The sequence below is a fragment of the Macaca mulatta genome, chromosome 11, assembly GCF_049350105.2.
Source record: "Macaca mulatta isolate MMU2019108-1 chromosome 11, T2T-MMU8v2.0, whole genome shotgun sequence".
In the NCBI taxonomy this organism is placed as follows: domain Eukaryota; kingdom Metazoa; phylum Chordata; class Mammalia; order Primates; family Cercopithecidae; genus Macaca; species Macaca mulatta.
In genome coordinates, this window is record NC_133416.1 from 120704454 (window position 1) to 120729046 (window position 24593).

At 55.2% G+C, this 24593-nt stretch overlaps 1 protein-coding gene and 1 long non-coding RNA gene across 2 annotated transcripts; one reads left to right on the top strand and one right to left on the bottom strand.

The window, feature by feature from the left end:
• Positions 1–4250: 4250 nt before the first annotated feature.
• LHX5 (LIM homeobox 5) lies at positions 4251–15123 on the bottom strand. The gene is made up of 6 exons (XM_001111705.4): positions 14908–15123; positions 13562–14235; positions 11354–11577; positions 10377–10654; positions 9498–9663; positions 4251–5791 (listed from the first exon to the last, which is right to left on the bottom strand). The coding sequence occupies exons 2-6, from the start codon at positions 13732–13734 to the stop codon at positions 5424–5426; spliced, it is 1209 nt and encodes a 402-aa protein (XP_001111705.1). The 5' UTR covers positions 13735–14235; positions 14908–15123; the 3' UTR covers positions 4251–5423.
• On the top strand, positions 14240–22741 carry LOC114670955 (uncharacterized). The gene is made up of 2 exons (XR_003720812.2): positions 14240–14319; positions 22439–22741. It is a non-coding gene; the product is annotated as an uncharacterized LOC114670955 (long non-coding RNA).
• Positions 22742–24593: the final 1852 nt, after the last annotated feature.

Genomic DNA, 24593 nt, shown 5'->3' on the forward strand with positions numbered 1-24593 from the left:
GAGATGAGCAGATACATTAATGGAGGAGGAAAGGGAGGAGGGCGAACATGGAGAAACCAGACGTCCTTATGTCTTCTGACCTTGGCAATGATCACGAAGCCCTCTGCTCTTCTGGCCAGCTTTGTTTAACCTGGAAGGGGGTTTTAAGCAAAAGCCTGTGAGGTTGCCATCAGTAAGAATTAGTATTCATTAAGCCCTTTTTAAAAGAATCCCTTTTTATAGCAGCTGAATTGTATTAATTCATTCATTCTTTCATTCAGTCATTCATGTAGTTACTAGACTGCACTGGGCTCTGTCCTGGGTCCAGGGACAATGTGGGCTCTTGCAGCAAAAGTTCTCGATTCAAAACCTGGCTGTGCTACTCGCTAGCTGTGTGACTCTGGTCAGCTCACTTCACTTCTTGGGCCTCAGTCTCTCCATCTGCAAAGTGGGAGGAACAAAGCTAATCTCGAAGGGACATTGTGAGGATTGAATGAGAGGCTGGCCAACGGGTTTGGAGACAGGTTGAGCACTGGTCCTGCATGTTTGGGAGGTGCCAGAATCTCTTGGGGAGCTAAATGTGAAGCATCTTGGGCCCCACTCCAGAGGACAATTCCAGCCATTAGTTGGGGGACCTGGGGCTACGATTTGTAGCAAGCATTGTCCTCCGATCATACTTTGAGAAAACGGTTGTGGATGCTAAAGGACAAATGTCCCTTCCTAACTGCTCCCCTTCACCATCTAGCCTTTCTCAGGAACTGCCTCCTTAACAATGTGCACCCAGTATCACGGCTGTGCACCTGCAGGGACACTGTGCCAGGCTCGGGGTGGGAGAATGTCTCCTCCTGGAGCCCCTGGGCCCAGTAAGCACTTGGGGAATTAAAACGAGTGCACAGGAGTGGGAGTGAATTTGGTGTGAATCAGGCCCTCTCTCTCCTCTTGTTACCCTCCATGGAAGCTGGCGTGTGTGTGTGTGTATGTATGTGTGTGTGAGAGAGAGGCGGGGGGCGGGGGGGGGGAGAGAGAGAGAGAGACATGGAAATGGGATGTCACCCAGGCCCTAGATTTCCTGAACCTTGGCCACAGGCTGAATCACTTCTTTTCCATCCTCACCACACCCGGTGTAGGAAATGATGTTGTGAGTCCATTTCACAGATGAGCACACTGAGGCCCAGAAAGGGGACATAGTGACCAGAAAGGTGACATAGTGAGCAACCTCCAGTTCCTCAGTCAGGTAGTGTCCTGGATCCCAGAGCCCCTGCTCTGTTCTGCCTCCATCCCATTCCCAGGTAACCTAGGCTGCCAACCCTCTTCACTTGTGTGAATACTCGAGGAAGGAACGATGGGGAGTGTGTCCACAAGTACTGATCATGCAGAAATCATGGCGCCCCTCCTGGAACCTGGCTTCTGGAGCCACCCTCGGAGATCTTGATGGGCCACCCCAGGGTTATTTAAGTCTCCTGACACTAAAAGGGGGTCTCCTCCTCTCCCAGTTCTCCCAGACTGAAGCTGTGAGTATTCAAGGGGCAGGTATATATCCTGTGTACATGTGTGTTAGCATGTGTGCAAGGACATGGTGTGTGGGTTTGTGTGTGTCCACAGGGGTTAGACATATTGTAGGTGTGTGCATTTGTGTACACAAGCCTGTGGGTATCTGTTAATGTACATGTGTGTGCACGTGTATGTAGATGTGTGCACCTACCATTGTGCCCTTGTATTTGTATGTGTCTCTGTGTGCATGCACAGCTGTGTGTCCATGTGGCTGCTTTGTGTGCGTGTGTGTGTGTGTATCCATATGCCTGTGAACATGCATCTGTATATCCTTGTGTTTTGGTTGTGTACATGTATTTTCATGTGTAAGTATGCATTGTGTGGGCCCGTACGTGTCTGTGTGGTGCATCTTTGTGTGTATGTGTGTGCCAGTACCTGGAGGAAGGGGCAGAGGGCTTGGTTCTACTGTGGCTTCTCATCCTGCAGCCTCACTCTGCTACCTTCACTGATGGACACCTCTGGGTCTAAGTGTCCTATCTGGGTAGGGGCTGGAGGTCCCCGGACACCATGGAGCATGAGCATGGAGCATGAGTATGTGACTTGGAACACCTATGGGGGCTCTTCCTCCTACAGCTTTAATCTCCCCTTTCCCTCCTCCTAACCTTTCTTCCTTCTCTTCCTCTTCTTTGCTTCCTTATTCCTTCCTTTTCTCCTGCCTCCCTCCCCTCCTCTTTCTCTCTTTCACCCCTCCTCCCCTCCCCTCTCTCCCTGACCTCTATCTCCCTGTCACAACCCTGTTTGAGGAAGGGGTGAGTCCTCTCCTCCCCCTAGCTTCTCTTCCTCCATATCACTGTGGTGCAAGTTCTAAGCGAGCCCCACTGCAAAGTTCACACATGCCCAGAAAGCATTCAGGGACCCGCCAGAGATGAGGTCCACCTTGCAAATTCTCTCTTGGCCTCTAGAATCCATTACAATTAGGGCACCATAGAGAAGTAGAAACACAACCAATACATGGGTTTGAATCTCAGCTTTGCCACTTCCCAGCTGTGTGACCTTAGGCCAGTCCCTCAGCCTCTCTGAGTACCCTGAGGGGGCCAATAATACCTACCCTGATACATGTCCAAGGATTCAGCTGCAAGGATATTCTGATGTGGTTTAAAGTGGTGAAACATTGGAAACAAACCCAAATATCCAACAATAGAATTGGTTAAAAATAAAACAAAAACTATAAAAGGATGGCTCAGCCGTTGAAGAGAACTTTAAGCAGTGACTATACAGAATGACATAGCTCTGTCTCTGAAGATCAGTTTATACATCTGGAAGCTATTGCTGAGTGAACCAGAGCAGATGACCGCATATTGAGTATAGGGTATGATCTCAAGTTTCAAAATGGAAAAACAACAACAACAACAACAACAAAAAACAAAAACAAACAAACAAAAAAAAAAAAAAGAAAAGAAAAAAGTCCAAAAGAAAATGCATCAACTACATTTCTATAGTGCTTGAGATTCTGGGTGGTGACATTTTCTTCCTTTTGTTTATCTGAGATTTCTAAATTTTCCACAAGTAAGTAGCATTGGTCTGATAAAGACAAATGTGCTATAAGGAAAGAAAAGAAAAAGGCGAGCCACCTTGCATGATTCTTGTGAGGAACACATGAAGAAGAAGGGCAGAACAATGGGGCTCTGAGCATGCGCCTGTCCCATGGTGGTCTGCTCCCCACCTTCCCCTGCTGCAGCTACAGTGGGCCAGCTTCCCTCACCCCAAGCTTGGATGAAAAGTGATCCCAATGCAGGACACTCTTCTATTTATTTTTACCTCTCTCTCCTGCTTTTCTTTTTCTTTTTCTTTCTCTCTCTCTTTTTTTTTTTTTTTTTTTTTAAGACAGAGTCTTGCTCTGTCACCCAGGCTGGAGTGCAGTGATGCAATACCAACTTACTGCAACCTCTGCCTCCTGGGTTCAGGCGATTCTCCTGCCTCAGCCTCCCAAGTAGCTGGGATTACAGGCGCCTGCTACCACACCTGGCTAATTTTTGTACTTTTAGTAGAGACAGGGTTTCTTGGTCTTGAACTCCTGATCTCAGGCGATCCACCCACCTCGGCTTCCCAAAGTGCTGAGATTACAGACGTTTGAGTTGGAAGGGAATGTAGAAAGAACTCTCTCCAACCCCTGCTTTTGCAAGTAGGGAAACTGAGTCGAAGGAGAGTGACTTGTTTTAGGTAGTAGCCTCAGGCCTCCTAAATCTCACTGGACACTCTTTCCCTCATGCCTTTATCTAAAGACAAGCATGCACTGCACAAGATTTGCAGAGCACAACAGCCTCACTTTGGGGAGGAGGGGCACTTCAGTCCTAACATAGCCTTGCAGATAACCAGCATCAGCTTACCAGCCTGCTCTTTTTTTGGGCCACCAGAAATTACACCGGGGAATAGTTAGGAGTGAAGTTGTAATTCTTCTGAGGTGCTGGCAACAAACAAATCACACAGTCATTCATTCATCAAACATTCTGAAGACCTACTATATGCTGGGCAGGCCTGTGTTAGAGCAGGATACTACATAAAGCATGGGGAGATACAGTGCCTGGCACATAGTAGCTGTCAAAAGAGGACAGCCACTTTCATGAACCTAGGAGTCACTAGAAGAGCTCCCCCTTTGGGTGAGCAGAAGTTTTTGCATCCATCAAGGGTTTAATGTCAGAGACAGAACCAGGGAAAGGAGTGGTTTCATTACCTCTGAGTCATTATCAAGGTAGGGACAAAAAAAGAAAACCACACAGCGCTGAGGGAAAAAACATTTTTTCTTTTTATTAATCTTTCTTTTTTAAAAAAGTTGATTTTTTTGTTTTTTTGTTTTTTGTTTTTTTTTAGGTAAACCTCTTTCTGCTTCCCCTCCCTCACTCTGCCCTACCTCCTCTTAAAAATATAAAAATGTCCAACCCCGGATAACTAGAGTACAATAAATAAACAGTAAACACAAAAACATACTTTATTTGTTTCTTCTTTATACAAAATAAGGAAACTAGAAGCATTCAACTTCCAAAAAAGTATAATATTGTACATCCTGACGGCCCAGCCTCCAGGCCCCGGGCAGGGAGGGTGGTCTGTGGGTCTGAGCCCAGCAACCCTGGCGCCTCACCCAGGGGGAGAGCAGGATGTGCGCGTGTTCGAGTCCGGCCTGCACCCTCGGGCTCAACATAAACGTCAAAGTAAGGAAGATCGGGAGGTGGACCCGGCTGGCCACGTCCTGACCCACAGCCCCCTTCCTAAAGAAGCTGACCTTGAGCCTCAAGATTGGCCACCAGGGAGCGCCAGCGTGCAGGTGGCTCGGTCTCCCTTCAGGTGGCTCCTGGTTCACACGAGTTCCTCGCTCGCTCTCCGTCTTCTCCCTCTGGCTGACGCTCTCTCCATCTCTCTCTTCCTCATCTTGTCTCCTTTCCTCTCCCTCTTTCAATCTCTCTCCTCCTTTTCTTATCATTTTTTTTTAAGACGGGGAAAGCACAGCGAGAAATAAGATTACAAAATGCCCCTCGGATTGCAGAGAGAGGGAATAACACCGTCTCCGCCTCTTGGCCTCACCCTCTCTCAGTCCAAAAAGGTGGCGGTGGCCGGGTGGGTGGGTGGGTGGGTGGGTGGGGGCCCGAGGAAAGTCTAGAGCGTGCTCAAAATCTCTTGACCCTCCGGAGTATTGACTTTGGTCCCAAGAAATTGCTCGCGGTTGCCGGGAGAGCGCTGGCGGTGGGCTGAGGCCCCTGGAGAGCCCATGAAGTGGAGATGGGGGTCGGCCCCCCTCGGCGTCCAGCCGAGGAGCAGCTGCCAGTTGAGTGCGGACCCGAGAGAGAACCCCCGAGGGATACCCACGTCTCCCACCGTGTCCGCGTCGGGCGTTTTGGTTTCAGGAGGTTGCTTCGGGGCGGGGCCCCCGGGGACCGAGCGCGGGGGGCGGCCCGGCGGCCTTACCACACGGCGGCCTCGTTGAGCTCGGGGTTGGGATGCGACAGGGGTCCGCTGTAGCCGCTGGTGCCGCTCATGGGGAAGGGCGGGCTGGGCCCGCCGCTGAACACCTCGCCGGGCATGGGGTGCAGCGCGCCCGGCAGGCCCGGCTCGGGGCTCGGCGTGTCCGGGTGCGAGATCATGTCGGTGAACCTGGGGTTGTCCGCGGCGTGCGGGCCAGCGAGCGGCGGCTCCAGCGCGCCCAGCGGTGTCGAGCCGGGGCCCGAGGCCGCCAGGAAGCTGGAGTCGGCCGGGGACTGCGCCTGCGAAGGCGGGCCGTGAGCGAAGAAGTCGTAGTTGCTTCCCGGAGCGTAGTAGTCACCTTGGTAGTCTGCGGGGGGTAAGCGGGAAGGAGACAGGGCGCGGTGAGAGAAGGTGAAGAAGGCGGGGGGCGGGGGGGTGTTACCCGGGACCCGGGGAGGGGACCCGAGAGGGCCAGAGAGGGGAGCGCGCGACACCGACCGAGGTTAGAGAGACCTGCGGAGGCCGGCGCCCCTAGAGACAGTGGAAGTCGCAGACCCACGGGGAAGGTTGCGGAGACAGACAATGAGAGATCTCGAAAGGGCAAGAGACTCCGACTGCCAGAGACTAGACACAGACGGGAGAGACTCCGATATCGTGGGACACACACGCGGCAAAAACTCGGAGGCTTCAAATTCACAGGTTCCCTGACACCTAGAGATGGAGAGAGACGGCGGCGGCCAGAGACACAGAGATACAGAACGACCCCTGAGTGTCTTAGAGTCGGTGAGAGACACAGAGATGCGGGACAGCGAGGGACAGACGGAGAGATCCGCAGAGGGGCAGAGAGAAAGGCGGAAAAGAGACCCAGAGACGCAGAGTCTGCGGCTGAGACCCGACAGCCAGAGACATCGGAGGGTCGCGGAGGAGTCGAGAAGACACAGAAGAGGTGAGACGGCCGAGGTGAGAGACACGCATGGAAACCCCGGGGGCCGCAGCAAGGGTCAGGAGTGAGCCTGAAGATGGAGAGAAGTCGATGCGCCCAGAGAACGCAAGACGGTGGATCAGAGGTGAGTCCCAGGAACCTCCAGAGAAGCGGAGGCTGACAGGCCTGGGGAGAGGAACCTGGCAGAGATCAACCAGCGGACAGAGCAGAGCGCGAAATGCATGAGACCGGGAAGCAACCGGGTCGGGGGAAACTGGATCAGGGCCACGGTCGGAGCTCAGAGGGACTGGTGGGTTAGGCCGGGCAGGAAGACCTTGGAGCCCTAAATTCGGTCCCTGCGCCCCACCAACCCAGTCCAAGTCCTTTGCCTCGCCAAGTACAGCCCCCGCGTCGATCCCGGTGAGACCGTTTGTACCGGCCTCACTTAGCCTGAGACAGAGAAAACTGAGCTCCAGCGACTTGGGAGAGGGGGAGGACACGAAGATGCTGTGGGTCATGCCCAGAGCTCCGCCGGCGCCTTGGGGTAGAAGCTCGGTCCTCCAGCCTTGCCCCGGGTTCTGAAGCATCTGACACTGAGACCTTTTGAGAAGCTGTTGATAGCTATGGGCTCTTTCTCTCGAGGAAAATGCAAAGATGCGAATTTTGCCCACAAATTCAGGAGGTGCAGGGACTCTGGATTACAAACCCATTCTGCCTCAACAAATCTACACCAACCCTCTGACCTCCTCACATAGCCCCTTTTCCAGAACCTTCGGGATATCCTGCCTTCCCCCACCAGGTGGGGCCCTGAAGGACTGACGTGGGGGACCTCACGAAAGGACCACCTTGTACCAGGCACCCGCTTTGTACGGCGGGAAAACCAGCGCGCCCAGAAGCCTGAGTCTCTTCTGCAAATCCACTCCCCCTGCTGAGTCCTGGGATCTCAGTCAAGGGGCGAGTTCCTAATGCCCCCTGCCATCCTCTTGCGTCTCCAAACCCTGAAATCTTTCCAAATGGGGGGTGTCTGGAGGCGTGGCTAGGAGGCAGTTTAAGCAACAGCTAAAACGGTTGCCAATTACTTTTTAAAACCATTAATTTAATTCTCCCCGAAAGTGAAGGGGAAGATGGGGAGCGGCGAATTTGGAGCCCCAAAGGGACAGGGATGGGAGACGGCCGCGGCCCGCAGCGAGCCGGAAAACCAGCGAAGGCCGCGGCCCCGGCGCCGTGCGCGCCGCCTCCACCCATATGGCGGCCGGGCCGGAGGTAATTGGAACAAACGCCGTCTGAAAAGGGCACAAAAGCCGCAGCTGGGGCTTTGTCCGCGCTCCCACGGGGAGCCGCCGGCCCCGCCGCCCGGCCCCTTTCTCGCCCGCTGCCGGTCTCCGCCGCCGGGATCTCCCAGCGCGGATTAGGCGGGGCTGCCTCGCTGGGGGCTGGGGAGTCCTCCCCACCATTCTGCGGAATGAGGGGCCCCCGTGTCCAGCTCCCCACCCCATCCAGCACGCAGGGAGAGGAGGCTGTGGGATAGTCGGGGCGGGGGCGAACTGGTCCTCGGGGAAACCTTGGTTAATTACCCAGGCGGGGAAAAATTCCGGGCCGGTACCTCCCCCACTACCTCGCTGCTCTGGGCCCAGATTTTGTAGGGAAAGAGGCAAATTTAGGTGGAGAGAGTCGGTGAGTGGAGACCCCGGAAGACACGCCCACCATCCAGACTGTCCAGGGTTGGGGGGCTCTCCAGGGTTGGGGGCTGTCCAGGGGTGGGGGCTTTCCAGCGTTGGGGGGCTGTCCAGGGTTGGGCGGCTGTGGCGCTCCAGCCTGAGCCCTGCCACTGCGTGGGGTCTCTGCCCTGAAAGAAAGCAGAGCCTGGCATTTTGCCCACAATTTCTAGGGGCCCTGGTCAGGTCTAATCCCCCCTCAGGCTTCCGGATGTGCTGACGTTAGTGATGGGGTTATCTTCCCTTACCTTCTGGGTCTACCTGGGTGCCTAGCTCCTGCCTTCCCAGCACTGCCACTGAACCCACTTTCTAAGAGAAATTGCCTCTTCTTAACCTGCGCTACGACTCAGAAGTGCAGATGCCTCTCAGACATAGGCAGCCCTGGGGTCTCTCCAAATTCAGAAGCTTCAGAACAGAAGAGGAGAGGTGCTTTCTTAAGCCTTCAGCCCTGGGAAGAACTGGACGGTGAGCTCGGTGAGCTCAAGCAATGAGGCTGAGGGTAAGGAGCTGAAAAAAACGGGTAGGGGGAGTTGGGATGGTTCACCAATCCAGTGTGAGGGAAGCGAGAGAAGGAAAAGCTGCGGTGACAAGGGGACAGCTCACTCCGAGCCCAAGCCTGGTACCACCATCTGAAGGCCTTTGTAAACTGGGGCTCCTCCCTCTCTGCAGCCCCAAAGACGGTGGAAATCTGGGGTTGACCCAGCCCTTGTGCTCCTAGTCTGTAGGAACCCCAGGGGGCTTGGGACTGGAGGGTGGGCTATAGTCCTGCCCAGATCTACTGCCGGCATTTGGGCTAACACTGCCAGATACTGTGCACACACACCCCGCCACACGGAACAGGAGTTGCTGCCTTCGACGCTAGTGAGCAGGCGGCCTGGAATGAACCCAGACCCCCATCCCCTCCCCTGACACTACCCTCCAGCGCTCAGAATCCACTTCATACCAAGTACACCAGGCACAGGGGCCCAGGGCGGCGGGAAGGCTGTGTGTCTGTCCGTGGGGGCGGCATGCATGTGGATTTGCCAGTGCTGGCCTCAGTGTGACTGGTGGGAGTGTGTGCCTATGTGGGGTTGTGTCTCCGTGAGTGTACCTGTGTGTGAGAGGGTAGAATTTATCTGTACGTGATCGTGCGATCTTGTCTAGATATGCGTTCCTGGAGTGTCTGAACGCAAGTGTGAGTGCACCTTGTGCCCTGCGTGGGTGAGGGTGAGTGTGTCACTGCATCTCGTGTGTGCTTCTGTGTGCATCACTGTGTGAGTGAGACCATGTGTCTGATTTTGTGTCCAGGAGATGTGGGTGAGTGTACATGTGTCCGTGATTGTGTGTCCAGAGAGTGGGTGATGTTCTGCGGCGGAAAGCGCGCCGGCCAGGACCCTTTGCCCTCAGTTCCCAGAACAGGGCAGGTGCGGAGCAGCGAATCCCGGGGCGCCCCTTACCTCCATAATAGGTGTACGGGGTGGACCCCAACATCTCAGACTCGTCCAAGCGGCCGCCCAGTGGACGCATGCGCCGCGGACTCCGGAAGAAGGCGTGCCTCCGGGCGCCCAGGGCGCTCAACTGTTTCATCCGGCGTTCTTTGGACCTTCGGTTCTGAAACCACACCTGGGACAGAGGAGGGGGCTGTGAGCTAGGGATCAGAGTGTCCTCTCCTCCCTCTCCTCCCTTCTCCTCCCTTCCCTGCCTGGGCTGCCCCCGCTGGGTCCTTGCGCCTCTTCCGCACCAGGACTCCCTCGAGGCGGGGCCGGGACGGATTAGGCCGGGAGGGGTGGAGAGGGGCTTCGGCGAACCAGCCAAGGGTGAAGGATTTCGCGGACCCGTGGGGCGACTCATAAAGACTTGGGCTTCCTGGTCCTCGGCTCGCCCGCGGCCTGACGGCTCTATAAAGGCCTCCCTTCCGCACGACTCTCGCCTCGGCCCCTCGGCTCCGGAGCCAGCCTCTGGCCGTTTGTCTGCCCGCGCTTCGGCGCAGGGAGGGAGGGGGCATCGCCTCTTTCTCTGCTCGAAAGGTGGGAGTTAAAGGGTGATCCCGGATCCCAGAGAGTCTTACAAGCTTCCTTGAGCGAGGTGGGGGGCGGAATTCAGAGAGGTAAAGTGACCCGGCCCCAAATCGCACCACTAGGAAGACAGCAGGGCTACATGGAGTCTTTCGGCTCACAGTCCCTGACCTCGGGCGAGTGCCCTAATCGGGCTTACAGTCTGCTCCCAGACCAGAACCAGGCGCGCTCGTAGCCAAGGAAGCTTGGCGGGAGACTCCTCTGAGGCTCCCGGCTCCCGGGCCTGCGGGCCTAAGGAGCTGTGCCCGCCCCGGACCGCACCTGGATAACGCGCATGTTGAGGCCGGTCTCCTGCGCCAGCTGCTCGCGGATGTGGCGCGTGGGCTTGGGCGTGGCGGCGAAGGCAGCCTTGAGCGTCTCCAGCTGCTTGGCCTTTATGGTGGTGCGCGGGCCGCGCCGCTTGGTGCCCGAGTTCTGCTCCTCGTTCTCGTTGTTGGCGGTCTCCTTGTCTGACGAGGTCGAGTTGTCCGTCTCCTTGGGATCGTCCTGCAGTGCGTCCTGGAGGTCCGGGGACAAACTGCGGTCCGTACAGGATGATACTGCGGGCGGACGGATCGGGAAGGGGACAGAGGCGTCAGCGACGACCAGACGCCTCTTCAATCCAGTGGCGGGTTCACGCCGGCCCAGGCTACGGCCGGTCCCTCTGGATTCCCTCCCAAACCTGCGACAGCCCCTCCCCCAGGGACCCGGTGCCCGCCCACTCTCTCCAGGAGGGGCTGGGCCTTTGCATGGGCGCTTCTTAAGCCCTCTCCGCGCGTCTCAGCTAGTACCTGGGTAAGGGTAGGGGGAGGCGTACCCTCTGGAGAACTCCCACCTTCAAGGAGAGGGGATGAGGAGGGCATAGATTCCCTTGGGGCTTGGATCTTCCTCTCACTTCCCTCCTCTCTCCAGACCTCAATTAATGTCCTCCCAGTGCATCTAGAAATTACCTGGAGCTCAAATGACACAAGGGGGAATTGTGCGCTTCCAAATTAGGGGAGGAGGGCAACTTGGAAAATGCTCCTGAATTGAAGGAGGGTGGGGAAGATCTGGCAGCTCTCAGATCCCCTGTAAAACTGCTCCAAAGCCACTTCTCTTTTCTAGCCTCTAATCCCCTTGCCTTGCCCTAGAACTGCCTGGGGCTGATGAGCTCCAAGCTCAGCACAGACAGCATACCGGGGGCCAAGTAGGGAGTGCCAGGCTGGGCACGGTGGGAGGGTGCTAAGGCCTAAGGCTAGTGAGGGGCCCAGGCTTCATACCTGAGTTGAGGCTGCCCTCCTTGAGGCTGGATGAGCTCAGGTAGTCGTCTTTGCACACGAACTTGTTCTCGTCGATGACGTAGAGCTCCTCGCCAGTGGACAGCTGCTTGTTACACACCATGCAGGTGAAACAGTTGAGGTGAAAGACTTTGCTCCGGGCCTTGCGCACCAGGTCGCTGGGCGAGATGCCTTGCGCGCAGCCAGCGCATTTGGTGCCAAAGCGCCTGTGGACACAAGGTGCCCATCACTGCGGGGTGGGACTGTATCCAGTCCTTCCCAGTCCCTGACCTCTTCCCACCCGACCTGGCTTCTGTGAAGTCCCCATTTCCATATCTGTTAAACGGAACCCCAATCCTGAGTGCTCTGGCCAGAGCAGGAGACTGGGACAAATGTTCTGAGCTGTTTTTGGGACTGGGACTGCCATGCCTCCACTGGGGTTTTTGAGATTCTCCTGGGCTGGGAAGGGGTGAGCAGTGGGTGCAGCCTTCAGCCAAGAAGAGAGCCCAGAGCACCCCAAGATGTCCTTCCCCAAATCCAACCCCTGCCAGGCCTGCCTGGGCTGCTCCAGGCAAACTCAGAGTCCATGAATGATTTGAAGCCAGGAGGGGAGAATTTGGGCCACTTGGTGGCTTTGCCTCCTGGATCCTTTCTAGTCTGCTGGTGCCTAGCTAGGGCCAATCTGCCTGGCTGGCTGAGCCTAGCCGTGAGGCAGAGAGCCTTTCTCCTAGGCTGGAAGGAGGAAGCAGAAAGGAGGGAACCTTCCACTGATTTCCAGTACCAATGGAGAGGCTTTCCAATCTACCGCTCTGGGACCCGCTGGAGCTAATCAGGAGCTGTGGACAGCAGGGCCTCATAGTGACGGACCCTAGAGAGCAGGGACGAATTTCAGCCCCCCTAAACCTCTGGCCTGGCAGGCAGCAGGGGAATGTGAATGCAGGACAATCATAGACCCTGCAAGGCCAGGAGAGGAATCTCTCAAATCCCCCCTTTCCCGCGTTCCTGATCTCATTCCTTTTCTTTCTTCTTTGAGCTCAGGGAGAAAGTCAGCCTCCCCCGAAATGGGAGATGGGTGAGGCTTAGGTTGGGGGTGGGGTGGGGGAGGACCCAGGACTCTGGGGACCCTGCATCTACTCACACCCATGTCTCTAAACAGGGTGAATTTGGGTGACATTGATGTAGTGAGGGCATTAGAAGCCATAAGTCACTTTTGGCCTTATCCGGCAGCGTAATTGGCCATATGCACCTTATCAAAAATCATTAGGCGCTTTGCAAGCACTGCTACATTAGGGACATCGGGCCTCCGGGTCCAGGGAGTTTACACGTGTAAAGGAGCGGCTGACATTTTCTCCTATTCAAATTCCCAGTGCGAAGTCGCTGGGGCCGGCAGGCTGCCTTTCTCTATGGCGTGTTTCACGCCCCCCTTCCTCAGCGCGGGGAATTCCTGTTCACAAAGCCGGCTCTGGGTGCCCAGGGGAAACAGGCAGGGCTCAGCTGCCCAAAACTCTACTGGCTTCCAGACTGGGGAAACTGAGGCCCAGAGACGTGATCTGCCCTGGCCAGCCAGGGGGCCCACAGGGGTGGGGGTGCTGGGGAGGTGCCACAGCTCAGTCTAGACCCCAGAGGTCCTGATTCTCAGCCTCGATTTCGTTTCTGCTTTTCAACATGGGAGGAAATGTTTAAGGGGTTGGGACGTGATGGGGGTGGGGAGGTTCTCTCCTCCCGTCACCAGGGGAGACCTTCCTCGCTGGGCCCCTTCCGGAGCTGAGAAGTTTCTGTTTGGGATTGCGGGTCGATGGGCTCACACATTCTGCCTGGAGTGAGAAGCCTCCAGGCGTCTCTAACTCAGGCAAAAATCTTTCCTCTCTCTCGGGACAGGGATTGAAGCTTCTGTCTTGGGGTTGCAGCCGCTTGGAAGGGGCGGAGAGGGATAGAGAGCAAGTTTGTCAGGGCTTCCTCCCTCTGCCCCGCCAGCGCTCTGAGCCGGCCTCGAGCCAACGTGAGGCAGCGAAGCAGCGTCCTTCTTCCTCCGCCTGGGCTCGGGACCTTTCCTGTACCGAGGACAAGAGGAGAGCAAAGTGCTGCCCGCTCCCCATCTAAGCTTATGATCCGGGGAGGCTGGGATGGGTATGGGGGTCTCCCCTTCCCCAGCTCCCCAGTGGAGCGCGCGCAGGGTGGGCGCGCAGGCAGCGGCGCGGCGCGGCCTCTTACCTGAAGAAGTCATTTTTGCAGTAGAGCTTGCCCTCGCGCGAGAAGCACTTCTCCGAGAGATTGGTTTTGCACTCGCAGCACTGAACACATTTGATGTGCCACGCGCGGTCCAGCACGTTCAGCAGAAAGCGGTCGAGGATGGGCCGCTCGCAACCGGCACAGTGCACCATCATAGCCCCGTGCCCCGGCGGCTTCAGCCGCCTTGCCCTCCCTTTGGGCCCCTGGCCCTCGGGCCTGCCGGGCCCTCCGCTGCCCTTCGCCTCTTGTCTCAGCAGCTGCAGGGCGAGTCCGGTCCGGACCAAGACTCAGCCGGTCAAGTCCTTGGGCAATCGCTGGCCTGGCGCTGGGCTGCCGGGAGTGGGATGGTGGGGGTGGGGGTGGCGTTCACAACCTCATGCCACCGGCCGCACGCCCCGGCGCCTGTTCCGGGCTTCCCCAGGTATCTCGGGTGGCTGCTGGCCTCGGCGCTGCGGAGCGGCTTTCCCCGGTGGCGGAGGCGCCGGCACTTTCCCCCACTTTCAAGCGGTCCGGATCCTCATCTTTGTCTGGTCGCCGCGTAATTCGCGCATCCTTATTCAGATTTGGTGACGTGGCGCGGCACGTAGGGGGCCCAGCGGCCAATGGGCGCACCGTGGCCATGGCAACCTCTTAAATTTATAGCATATCTAAATTGGCTACAGCGTTGCGGTCCGGACAGAGCAAAAAAAACAAGGCATCAGTATTGTTGAGTATTAGCTTGTACCTGGTTCGGAGGCTAAGTAAGTATTTACCTTCCAGTTTGGGGCTGACGGGGCGGGGGCCGCGCGATACGGAAAACTGCGTCTCTCTTCCTCTCTTTTTCTCCTCACAGATATTTGGGGATCACGGGTTCCAAGGCCTAGTCCGGGAGGTACCCCTGCCCCCTTTACCATCCCTAGAACTTGCAGAAGTTGCCCCACGCCCCACACCTACCTCCCCTTCTCCAGCCCAGGCAGCCCAGATTGGATTCCCCCACCCCCGCGCCCCGTCTGCGCTCTGAAGCTGCGTCAGCGCGGTTCTCTGAGCTCCTGGAGCCGGCCCCGGCTTCTTTTTGTCATACACGGGGCTGGGGCCCAGCCGGGCCTTTCTCATGGAGAGAGCTAGTGGAGGCCGCGCGACCTGGGTAGGTTTTCCTGCCAGGCCACCGAGCGCAGGCCCAGGCCCAGGGTGGGGAGGCGGGGGAGGAGGAGGGGTGCAGTCTGGCCTGGTCCCGAACTCCAGAGTTTCAGGCCTGAGTACGCTGCTCACGGGGCTCTGAGGGAGATGTGGACAGGGGGAGATTGAGGGTGGACGGGTCTTCCCGCAGACAGCTCGGAGGTGGCACTCACCACGTCTCTCCTTTCCTCGCTGCACCTTCCAGATTCCAGGTCAGCCTATGGGCACTGTGGTGAGTGGGTCGTACGGCTGAGGCGGGGGACACCAGCGACTATGAAAACGCTGTTTGCATTCACGCCGTGCGGGCTGGGTGTGCAAGTTTGTCCCCTCATTGGGCGCAGGAGAAGCGGCGCACGTGTGTTCCGTGCTCGGCAGGGCTCCCAGAGTGTGAGCAGAGAGTGTGTGTGTGTGTTAAGGAGCGGGGTGGTGCTGGCAGGTGTGTGTGAGGAGGGGGTGTGTGGGTCTGAGGAGGAGAAGGGACCAGGCCTCCTCTCCCTCGGGGCCAGCGTGGCCACCAGGGCTCCAAGTTGGGGAGGCCAAGAATGGGCAACCAGGATTTTCGTTTCGCTTCTGGAAAGGGGGCTGAGGGAGTAGGGCCTGGGACCAAGGGCTGGAGCTAGAGGGGTTTGTGCCAACACTTGGCTGTGAACGTTTGTTTGGGTGTATTTCCTGAGCTTGTTAGTGTATACTTGCTGTTTGAGAATTCCATTTTTGCATCTGTTTATTGCATTAGTACCATCAATCCTGTGAGTACATTTCTGCGTGTGCGTTTTTGTGTGTGCAGATTCGTGTGTTTGTAATTGCGTATGGTCCTGCTAATGTTTGTGTTTATCACCGTGTGCACTTTTATTTTTGTTGGTCTGTGCCTATGTGTGTGTGTTTATTTTAGGACGCAAAAATGTGAGGATGTTTTCATGTGTACGTGTGCATTAACGTAAGCACATTTGTGTCTGTGTTTGCAAGCATTGATGTGAAGGTGTACTTTTAAAAACCTGAATGTGTGTGTTTGTGTGTAGGTGAGGGCGTGCATACTTGAGACCCTGTGTATAGGAGACTGAGCTGGGTTGGTTTTGTCTGTGAGTGCAGAATTTTGAAGAGCTATGTTTGTGTGCCAGTCGCTGTGTGTGTGTGCCTGCAAATGTGTGTATTTGTGCAAACAGTAGTTTTTTGTTTATGCAACTCCTGTAGGCTGTGTGTGTGTGTGTGTGTGTGTGTGTGACGGAGGGGGGGGGCGGTTATGCTTGTATTTGTGTTTGTGTGTGTACTCCTAGCAGCGCTTACCTTTGTGGATTTGGAGGTTGAGATAACAGGATTTGTGGATGCCTGTGTTGGGGCTCAGGAATGCCCACTTGTCCCCGTTCCTCTTCAGGTCTAGCACTGTCCCCCACAGTTATCTAGGGGAGGTGATCTTGCTAGGGACAGGGAATTGGTGAGTGCTGGTTACAGAGTGGAGCATTGACTCACCAGCCAGCCCGCTGGAAAAGGAATCCCTAACCCGGACAACTTCTGCTTGTTGGTGCTGTTACCTGACCCTCTAGCTTGTCAGGGGACAGGCATCTACAGAGCATAGTAGTGAGCCTGGTTAGAGCCCAGCTCAACCAGGAACAGGCAGGATGAATCTCACTTGGTCTCCTAGGCTCGGCCATGAGAGACTTCAAATGGAACCGCAGTTTCCGGCAGCTCTTGGCTCTGCCCGCCTGGGCTTAAAGGATACTTGAGCTCTGGCAGGGCAGAGCTGGAAAGAAATAAGAACCCGGAGAGGAGAGAGGTGCTCAGGCTCCCGGCAGAGGTGAATCATGCTGCCTTCTCCGTCTTTGTCTCACTGGGCTTTTTCTGTGTCTCCCGAGTTCTTGCCACATGTCTGTTTTCCTTTCTGTCTCCGTTTTTCTCTTGTGCTCAGAGTCTGTTCTCTTTCTGTTTCGTTTTCCTTTGGTTCTCCCTTGCTTTCTTTCTCCATTTCTCTCTCTCTCTCTCTCTCTCTCTCTTTTTTTTTGTTCTCCTCTCCTGGTCTCTCTGCTGGAGCTTCCAAATCCAGCATGCCACTCAGCGCTGAGATGAGTGCTCCTTACTGTGCATCCTGCAGATTTTGGGATATGGGGGGAACACTTGCACCCCTGCCACGTGCTCCGTGGTCATTAAAAACCTCCATCCAACCACTTTCTTCTCTGCTCCAGACTAGGCACACTGAGCCCATTCTCCCCCAAACCCCACAAAATATCCAAAGTGCCCTGTGTGGTGTGTGTTTCCAGCCCAGGCTTTGCGCACCCACTGGTGGTGTCAGGGGGCCTGTGTACTCAGCTCTATCTGAATCTCGGACAGACCCACTGGTCCTCATCTCCCAGAGAGCTTCAAGGAGTAGCCAAGCCCCAGCCACCATGTGACCAGGCCAGGGAGGTCGTAGGAAGAGGGAACAAATGACAGTAGCCCTGAGTAGGGATAAGTGTGGGTTACCTGGGGCTGAATATTTGGTTGCAGGAGATGAGGACTCTGTTTCCAGAAGCCCTGGTCTGACCTTCCATCTCTTGTAGGGGAACTTACCGATCCTGCCCTTGTTGCAGCCCCCCAGAGTTGCGTTGGGGGCCTCACCCTCAGTACAGCTCAGCCCCACTTCCAGAACTCCCTGGACCTGGGCTACCAAGCTGCCCAGAACCCACTCGGCCTTTTCTAGCCCACCACCTTCCCCGGTGCACAGCATCGGAAAATGCCAGCAGACCAGCTATTAGACGCATCCCACCCTAACAGCGCTAACAGATGGCGACCAGGCAGCGAAATCCCCTCCTATATGTAACTAATAAACCGCTTGTGTCTTAACAGGGTAATGCATGGAGATGCAATGTCACTTATACAAGATGTTGATGGAATTTACTATATAAAAATCTTCCTCCTAGAGTAAAGAGTATCAACATTACAACTCGACAGACGGCGGCGGGATAAGTAAAACAGACAAAAGACAAACAAGATAATAATCTGTTTCCAATCACTTAAGCCCTGTAGAGTTAGTAATATGCGGTTTGCATATTCCCCCTTGAGTTCGGTAATTAATTACGGGCGAGGAGGCGCACACTAGCCTGGGGTGGGAGTTTTGAGGAGCGCTGAGCTGGGGCGTGGGTGATACATCTCTTGAGTTCTCCAGCTCGGGACACGGGCAGCGGCCGGAATGAGGGCTCTTCCGGACTTTTGGAGCTGACCCTCCCGCGGGTTGAAGAGGTCTTTTCAGTTGCACCTCCCTATTCCTCACCGGAAAGTCTCCGGCCTGGGAGATTCTGCAGCCAAGCAGGAAAGGGGGTCTTCTCTGGCAGCCAGTCCCTCTCCTGGCTCCTCTTAAGGCATCTCCTCTGTTCGAACGGCCGGGAGTGGCACCCTTTATTGGGAAACGCGCGCGCTGGGGGCCCGGGTGACTGGGGGGACCGGAGAGGCGAGCGCTTTGCCCGCTTCTCTTGGTGGCATCTTGTGCGACCCAGCCCGTCCTCTCCCGACTTCGATCATTACCGCTCCCACCCCCAACACGCACACTCCCCCCACCCCACCCCCAAGAGCCAGCGCGGCTTTAACATTAAACAAACGCAGCGAGTGCCTCTGAGCTGCGCTCTCGGCCGGGTCTGCGCGGCGGCGGCGGCGTTACAAATTGTAAATTTAAATTGCTCGCCGGATTCATTACCTCCCCTCTTTGATTTCAGCCAGCCGTGAAAAATTATACTGGTGTACCACTGAGAAACTGTTTTGCCGCAAAGAGCCTACGCCTAATCACTGGCTTTCTCCCTCCGACAAAAGTGTAATTATTTTGTTTGGGGTGTAAATATAGGCCGCGCCTCGCATACACACTCAGCGTCCCGCAGCGCCGCAGAGCACCGCCCGCCGCCGGAAGGAATCGGGCCCCCGAGTAGGAGCGGGCGTGAAGGCTGGGCCCCGCCGCCTGGAGGCGGGAGGAGAGCGGCTGGTGTGGCGCTCTGGCGAGAACCAGCGAGCCCAGCCTCTGCCCTCCGCAGTTCGGGTTTGCCCGAGGACTTCGGGACCGTGCGCTCTCAGGCGGGCCAGAGAGGACGCCGGCGGGGCGCAACGGGTGCTCAGGCCTAGACATCCGGGCAGGGATGCGAGAGGGATGGCGGGGGTGGGAGTGGGGTGGGTGGGGTGCGAGTGGTGAATTTTCTGGGGAACCCTTGGGGGATGGCCGGCTGAGAGCGACCCGGAGCCCAGGCAGGGAGAGTGTCCTGGCCTGCGTGGAACCCTGGGAGGCGGGGACGTCGTGGCTAGTGTGCCCCACTGGCGCTGGGCCGTGGACTGCTTGGTCTCCAGAACATCTCTGCGGGGCGCAGGGCCTTCCTGTCAGTTGAATCGTGCTCGGCTTAATTAACGGTCTTGTTAACTGGGCAGGCCCGACCTGGGACGTTTAATCAAAAAGGCAAGGAATTCCTCCTCTCCCTCCCTTCTCTCCTCCTTCCCTCCTTCCCTCCCTCCCTTCCTCCCTCCCTCCCCCTTTCCTTTCCTTTTCCTTTTATTTCCTTTTTCCCTTCCTTTCTCCCTTCCTTCCCTCCCTCCCTTCCTCTCTTTTTCTCTTTCTTCCTTCCTTCCTTTCTTTTTTCTCTCCTTCCTTCCTTTCTTTTTTCTCCCCTCCCTCCCTCCCTCCCTCCCTTCCTTCCTTCCTTCCTTCCTTCCTTCCTTCCTTCCTTCCTTCCTTCCTTCCTTCCTTCCTTCCTTCCCTCCCTCCCTCCCTCCCTCCCTCCCTCCCTCCCTGCCTCCCTTCTTCCTTCCTTCCTTTGGAGAGCTGTAGGAAGTGGGAATTAAACAATGGCATCCCTCACCAAGTTTACTCCCTGCCCAATCTTCCTCTGCATTCACCCCCCAGCACTGAAAAGCAGGGCTCTGAGTCTAAACTCAACCCCAGTCCAATATCCGGGCTGGAACTTTAAGAGGCCTGCCTGTGGGATCCAGCAGGGGTGGGCCAACACTGAGTCAGACTTCTGGGGCTGTAGCATCAGGGGCCCCAGCGACTGGAAGTCCACTGGGCCTACTACCCCTCGGGGGACAGGCCCTGGACCCTGCGGTTGGAGCAAGTGGAGGGTTGGAGCAAATGGAGGTTGGGCAGTGGCTGAGATCCAGCCTCCAAGTGAGTGAGTGCACTGGTGAGTGCCGGCCAGCTCAGAGGTCCCTCTGGAGCTGCAGTGGGGCGTGGGTTTCCCTCGTTCCTTACTGCAAGCCCCTCTCCTGGAATACACCCTTCCCCCAGAGGTCCCACACCTTGGGCTATCTGGCAAGCAAAAACAGGCTGCCTTCTTCTGCTAGGTGCTCCTTCCCTGGGCAAAACACACTCAGTTGCTGGGAGGGTGAAGTCTGGGGCTGATCCCCGGGGGCCAGAAGGGGGCCTGGGAGAGACAGAAGGAAAGCAGCAAGCGCGTCCTCCAACCTGTAAGGGAAACCCTGACTTTTTTTGTTCTGAGAGGAAAGCCCCACACTTAGCACAGAGTGGCCCACCTCTCCAAGGGTGAAACTTGGATTCCAGGCTGCCAGTGGCGCTGGGTGCGCAGTGGGTCCCAGCTGAGCACTCATCTTAGTCAGGCTTCTCTTCATCCTTGCATAGCTGGCTGGGCCTGGAGGCTGACCCTGGCCCTTCGGGGTCTCAGGGCAGGCAGTACTGGGGCGTGAGAGGCTGTAGTCTTGGCTCTCTGGCCCCACTGAGACTATCTGATGGTAGAGGCCATGAACCAGACCTTGGGAGCTATTTCTAAGAAGACACCTGCAGCCCCACTCCAGCTCCTGTGACCTAGGAGGAAGAGCTTTGCAGGGACCCTATCCTCCAAAATAAGGGTCCGCAGACTTTCTAATAATCTCCCTCCAAACAGCACAGCCATGTTTCAGTCTGCGTGTGCTTCCTCTTTCTTTTCTCTTGGCCTTTTTTTCGGTATCAAGAGAACACGCTCTCCCCTTCTCTCTCTCCATTCTCTCCCAGCCCCTCTCCCGCCCCTCCATATCCCACCTCCTTTTTGTTAGCCTAATATGGGTTCCTTTAGAATTGGCCCTACTTCGGCAGCCCCAGCGCTGTGTGCGTGTGTGTGCGCGCGCGCGCGCGTGTGTGCCTGCGCGTGTATTTCTCGCTTGCTAATGATTGTGTGTTGATAGAGTGATGCAGTGGCCTCATTAGCCTTTGTTTAGAAGGTGTTAAAAGGGAAATCTGCATCGGGAAGCGGCGGTTTACACAGCAGCTCGGCTGAACACCGCGAGCCAAGGGGCTGGGGGGCGGGGACAGTGCCCACCCCCCAGGCGCCCACCCTTCCCCCAGGCGCCCTCCGCCGCGGACCCCGGGAGGCAGGAGGGGTCCGGGGAAAGCGACCCCAGCTCCTTCCTCCCAAGGCGAGTATGTTTACCCTGCTGGGCACCCTTCTGCTCCACGGGGACCACTGCGGGATCGCGCTCTCTAAAACTCCTCTGAGCTGCCGCACAGTGCGCGGCGGCCTTTTCCGCCAGGTTTCTTGGGGAGGGGGAAGGGGAGGACAGAGTGCCGTTTCGAAGAATATTCCAGGGGTGTTTTTGAGGGTGGGGGGTGAGGTATCTTATTTTAGAGGCAAATACAAATCAGTCCGCAGAAACTGGGGTCTTTCGGGTGGTTGGTTGGGGATGAGCTCCCTGTACCCCGATGCCCATGTGGGGTCCCCAGGCTTTAGGGAACCTGCGAAGAGGTCTCTTTCTTTCCTCCTAAGGCATTCGCAGACCGCCACAGGAAGAGCCTTCCGTGCGTAGGCAGGGGTTGGAGAGGGTTCATTCTTAAACTTACTCTCTCAGGTCTACCCCTACCCTAGCGCCCCACTTCGGGAAAAAATTCTGTGAGAATAAAATCTTAGCTAGGCTGGCCTACTTCCCTAAAGCTTGGTGGAAGCGAGTAACTTTATTGAGTCTGGGCTAGAGGGTGTGTGTTTGTGTGTGTGTGCTGTGTTTGTTTACGTATATGTGTGGGATTTGGCGAGTGAGCTTCGTGCACGGCATTTTTCACCCTCTGGCAGAAGCGAGATTTCGAGCAGGGTTGAACGTGAGAAGAATTCCTTTTAACCTGGCTCCTACGAAAGGAACCAGAAAAAAAAATAACACACATTTTGAGCAGCCTCTGTGGGTGCAGCTTGTTGAACTCGGAGCCAGACGCCTTTCTTGGCGAAAGGGAGAAAAAACGCCGCGGAAACGGTGCGGAGGGTTGGGGAGTATGGGTTCTGATTGTAACATAATTCAGCAAGCTTTTTTGTTTTTTATTTTTCCCAGGACGCGGTTGCTTCGGAAGAAACGTTTTCTAATCTTTCTAGCTCCCTGGATTTGAGGTTGTGGGTCTTGGGGCGAGGCTTAGCTGGTCTGGGGGTCCTTGCGTGTCCACAGCCCCGATAGGCACCCGCGAAACGTTCTGCATCGCCGCTTTTTTTTTTTTTTCTTTTTTTTTGGTAGAAGGCGAGGCGTTGTTTGGGGACAGATCGCGGCCGGCTGGGGCCTCGGGCAGTGACAGTGAAACGAATTCCAAACCCATTCTGAACTCGCCATGGCCCTCTCCTGCCCCCCAACACCCACCCAAACACCGTGTAGGCAGAAGCGAGGTTCCCTGTGAAACCGAGTTATAATCGGCAGCTGAGATGCGGTGGGATGGTATCATAGCCGAGTTCGGAGGATGCGGGGAGAGAATAGAAAATTCTCCATCGTTCTGCTCTGCTCTCTCTTTCTTTCTTCCCTAAGCAGGTTTGCGGGAGAAAGCAGGGGTGAGCCACGGTGGCTGCCTGGCTGTGCACCGGGGCCGGAGGTTGGACCAAGACAAAGACAGGAGCTGTCCGCGGTGCTGAATCGGCGGCGCCGCCGCCGGGGCAAGAGGGCTTCTGTAACCAGCCCTCTGCTCATTCGCTCCCCATCCTTCTAACTCCCCTTCGCTCTGTGACTCTTGCCTTCCCCTGAATTTATTTCCCTTTTGGGGGGCTCACCTTAGGACCTGCGCCCTGTACACAGGTGTATATACATATATCAAAGAACAAAACGATTGATTGAAAACGGTGTCTTCTCCTTTCTTCCCAAATAAATGATGCTAGAAAGGTTTATTTTAACTGTACTCTAAAATGGAGAGAAACGGACATTTCCACTCCTAAATAAATGAAAATTCGTGTTAAAAACAATGCAACTAACCTATAACAAATGCCAAGAATCTGCCCTCTGATTTATTCCGATAAAGAGGCAAGGGGTTTAGAAATTTTAGTTTCGGGAATATCATATCCCTGGCATCTTAACTTCTTGGGTAGAAAAAATAAGAGCTGGAGGTGGGGGGGATTGGTGATGAACAGACTAAGGCACCTGCCTGCGTGAAGAAAGATGGCTTGTGAAGGCCAAAGTGATGGACATGAAGTTGACTTAACCCTTTGAGACAGAGATGAGATCTGTAAGGATGTCAATCTTCAGGATCAGTAGTAAGAGGGAAGTGATTCCTTTGGAAAGTTTGGGTACAAAAGAGTTAATCTGGTGCTTAATTTTCTAAATGTTCATGGTGTTACCTAGACACCTGGCATGGTGCCTAACCAAGTGTGTTCCTGTGTTCAAATTAGTATGCAGTACTTGCCTAAATAAGTATGTGCAGGGTAGAAAAAAAAATCACATTTTCCCTCCCTCGTGAGGGAGCACCCATTTTAGTGCACGGAGAGCTGTGTATGTTTCCTCTGGCATCTCATAGATACACTGTCTCCCACAGAGCCCAGATGCTTTAGGGCCACATCTTCATTTTGTCTTCTCAGCACCCTCCAGGCCTCCCCACTACAGGGGTGTCAGCTATGCCCAGTTGTTAGGATTGCCAATACATATGAAGGGGGAGGGGTACTTATGAGTCCAGTGGAATACAATAACTCCGGCTCCCTACCTGAACATTGTAGAGCTAATTTGCCCATAAAAGCAGAGGAACCAGAATTCTCAAACCCAAAGGATTTGCAATAAAGGGTTGTATCTTTGGGTTAGGGGAGTGAGACTCCAGTTTCTCCAGACCCTAACTCTTATCTTTTCATGTAAACACCCTTAGATCTTTAATTAGGACCAAGGTGGTCACTCTTTTGGACCATGCACCTCTATCCCTCTCAGAATGCAGAGCCACATGGTACTGGGAGAGACGTCTTGACCTTGGGTGTCTCTCAAACAAAAAAGATACATTTTGTTTAAAAACCATTTATTTCATGATCATTCTGCGCATCTGGTTCCTTGGTCTTCATTGCAAATCTAAAAATTAGTAGATATAGATCATGGTCCTATTTTATGGGTGAGGAAACTGAGGGCCCAGAAATGCTTATTAAGTTGCTTATAGGTATGCTGTGAAGGCCTGTGATTCTAACCCAGACCTCACTGGCTTTGGAGACTGTGCTTACTCTAATAACCCATGATATTACAGCCACACAGACGGTTACATTGTGGTTACAATGGTGTATATATATATATTTTTTAGCACAGTCCCATTGAATTCCCTGGACCTCATGGCCTGTGGTCTAGACTTGAATTTAGCTTAAGTCCTAAATTTGAAAAGAAGGAGTGAAAATGGTGAGGACAGAGGCTCTCATTTCATGTGGGTTGGGTGGGCATTTCACAGAATGGGACCAGCTTAATGTGAAAATCTCTTGGACCCACACTTAGGAGTCATCCTTGATTTCCCCTTTCTCTCCTGCCTCACATACAATCCACCAGCAAGTTCAGTTAGCTCTGCCTCCAAAATATATTCCAACCCATCTAATTCTCATCTTCTCCTCCATTATCACCCCGGTGCAAGCCACTACCATCTCATCTGTTTTATAGCAGTAGCCTCCTGACCGGGCTCCCTGATTCTTCTCTCCTTGCCCTCGTCTGTAATCTGCTCTCCACACTATAACTAAACTTA

Bases quoted from the DNA above. Each gene is read 5' to 3' on its own strand.
- LHX5 (XM_001111705.4), bottom strand. From the start codon at position 13,734: ATGATGGTGCACTGTGCCGGTTGCGAGCGGCCCATCCTCGACCGCTTT. The intron at 10,655-11,353 runs GTATGAAGCCTG...GTCCGCCCGCAG, and splicing joins GGAGGGCAGCCTCAACTCAG to TATCATCCTGTACGGACCGC. The intron at 5,792-9,497 runs GTAAGGGGCGCC...TACCCCCCGCAG, and splicing joins CCCGTACACCTATTATGGAG to ACTACCAAGGTGACTACTAC.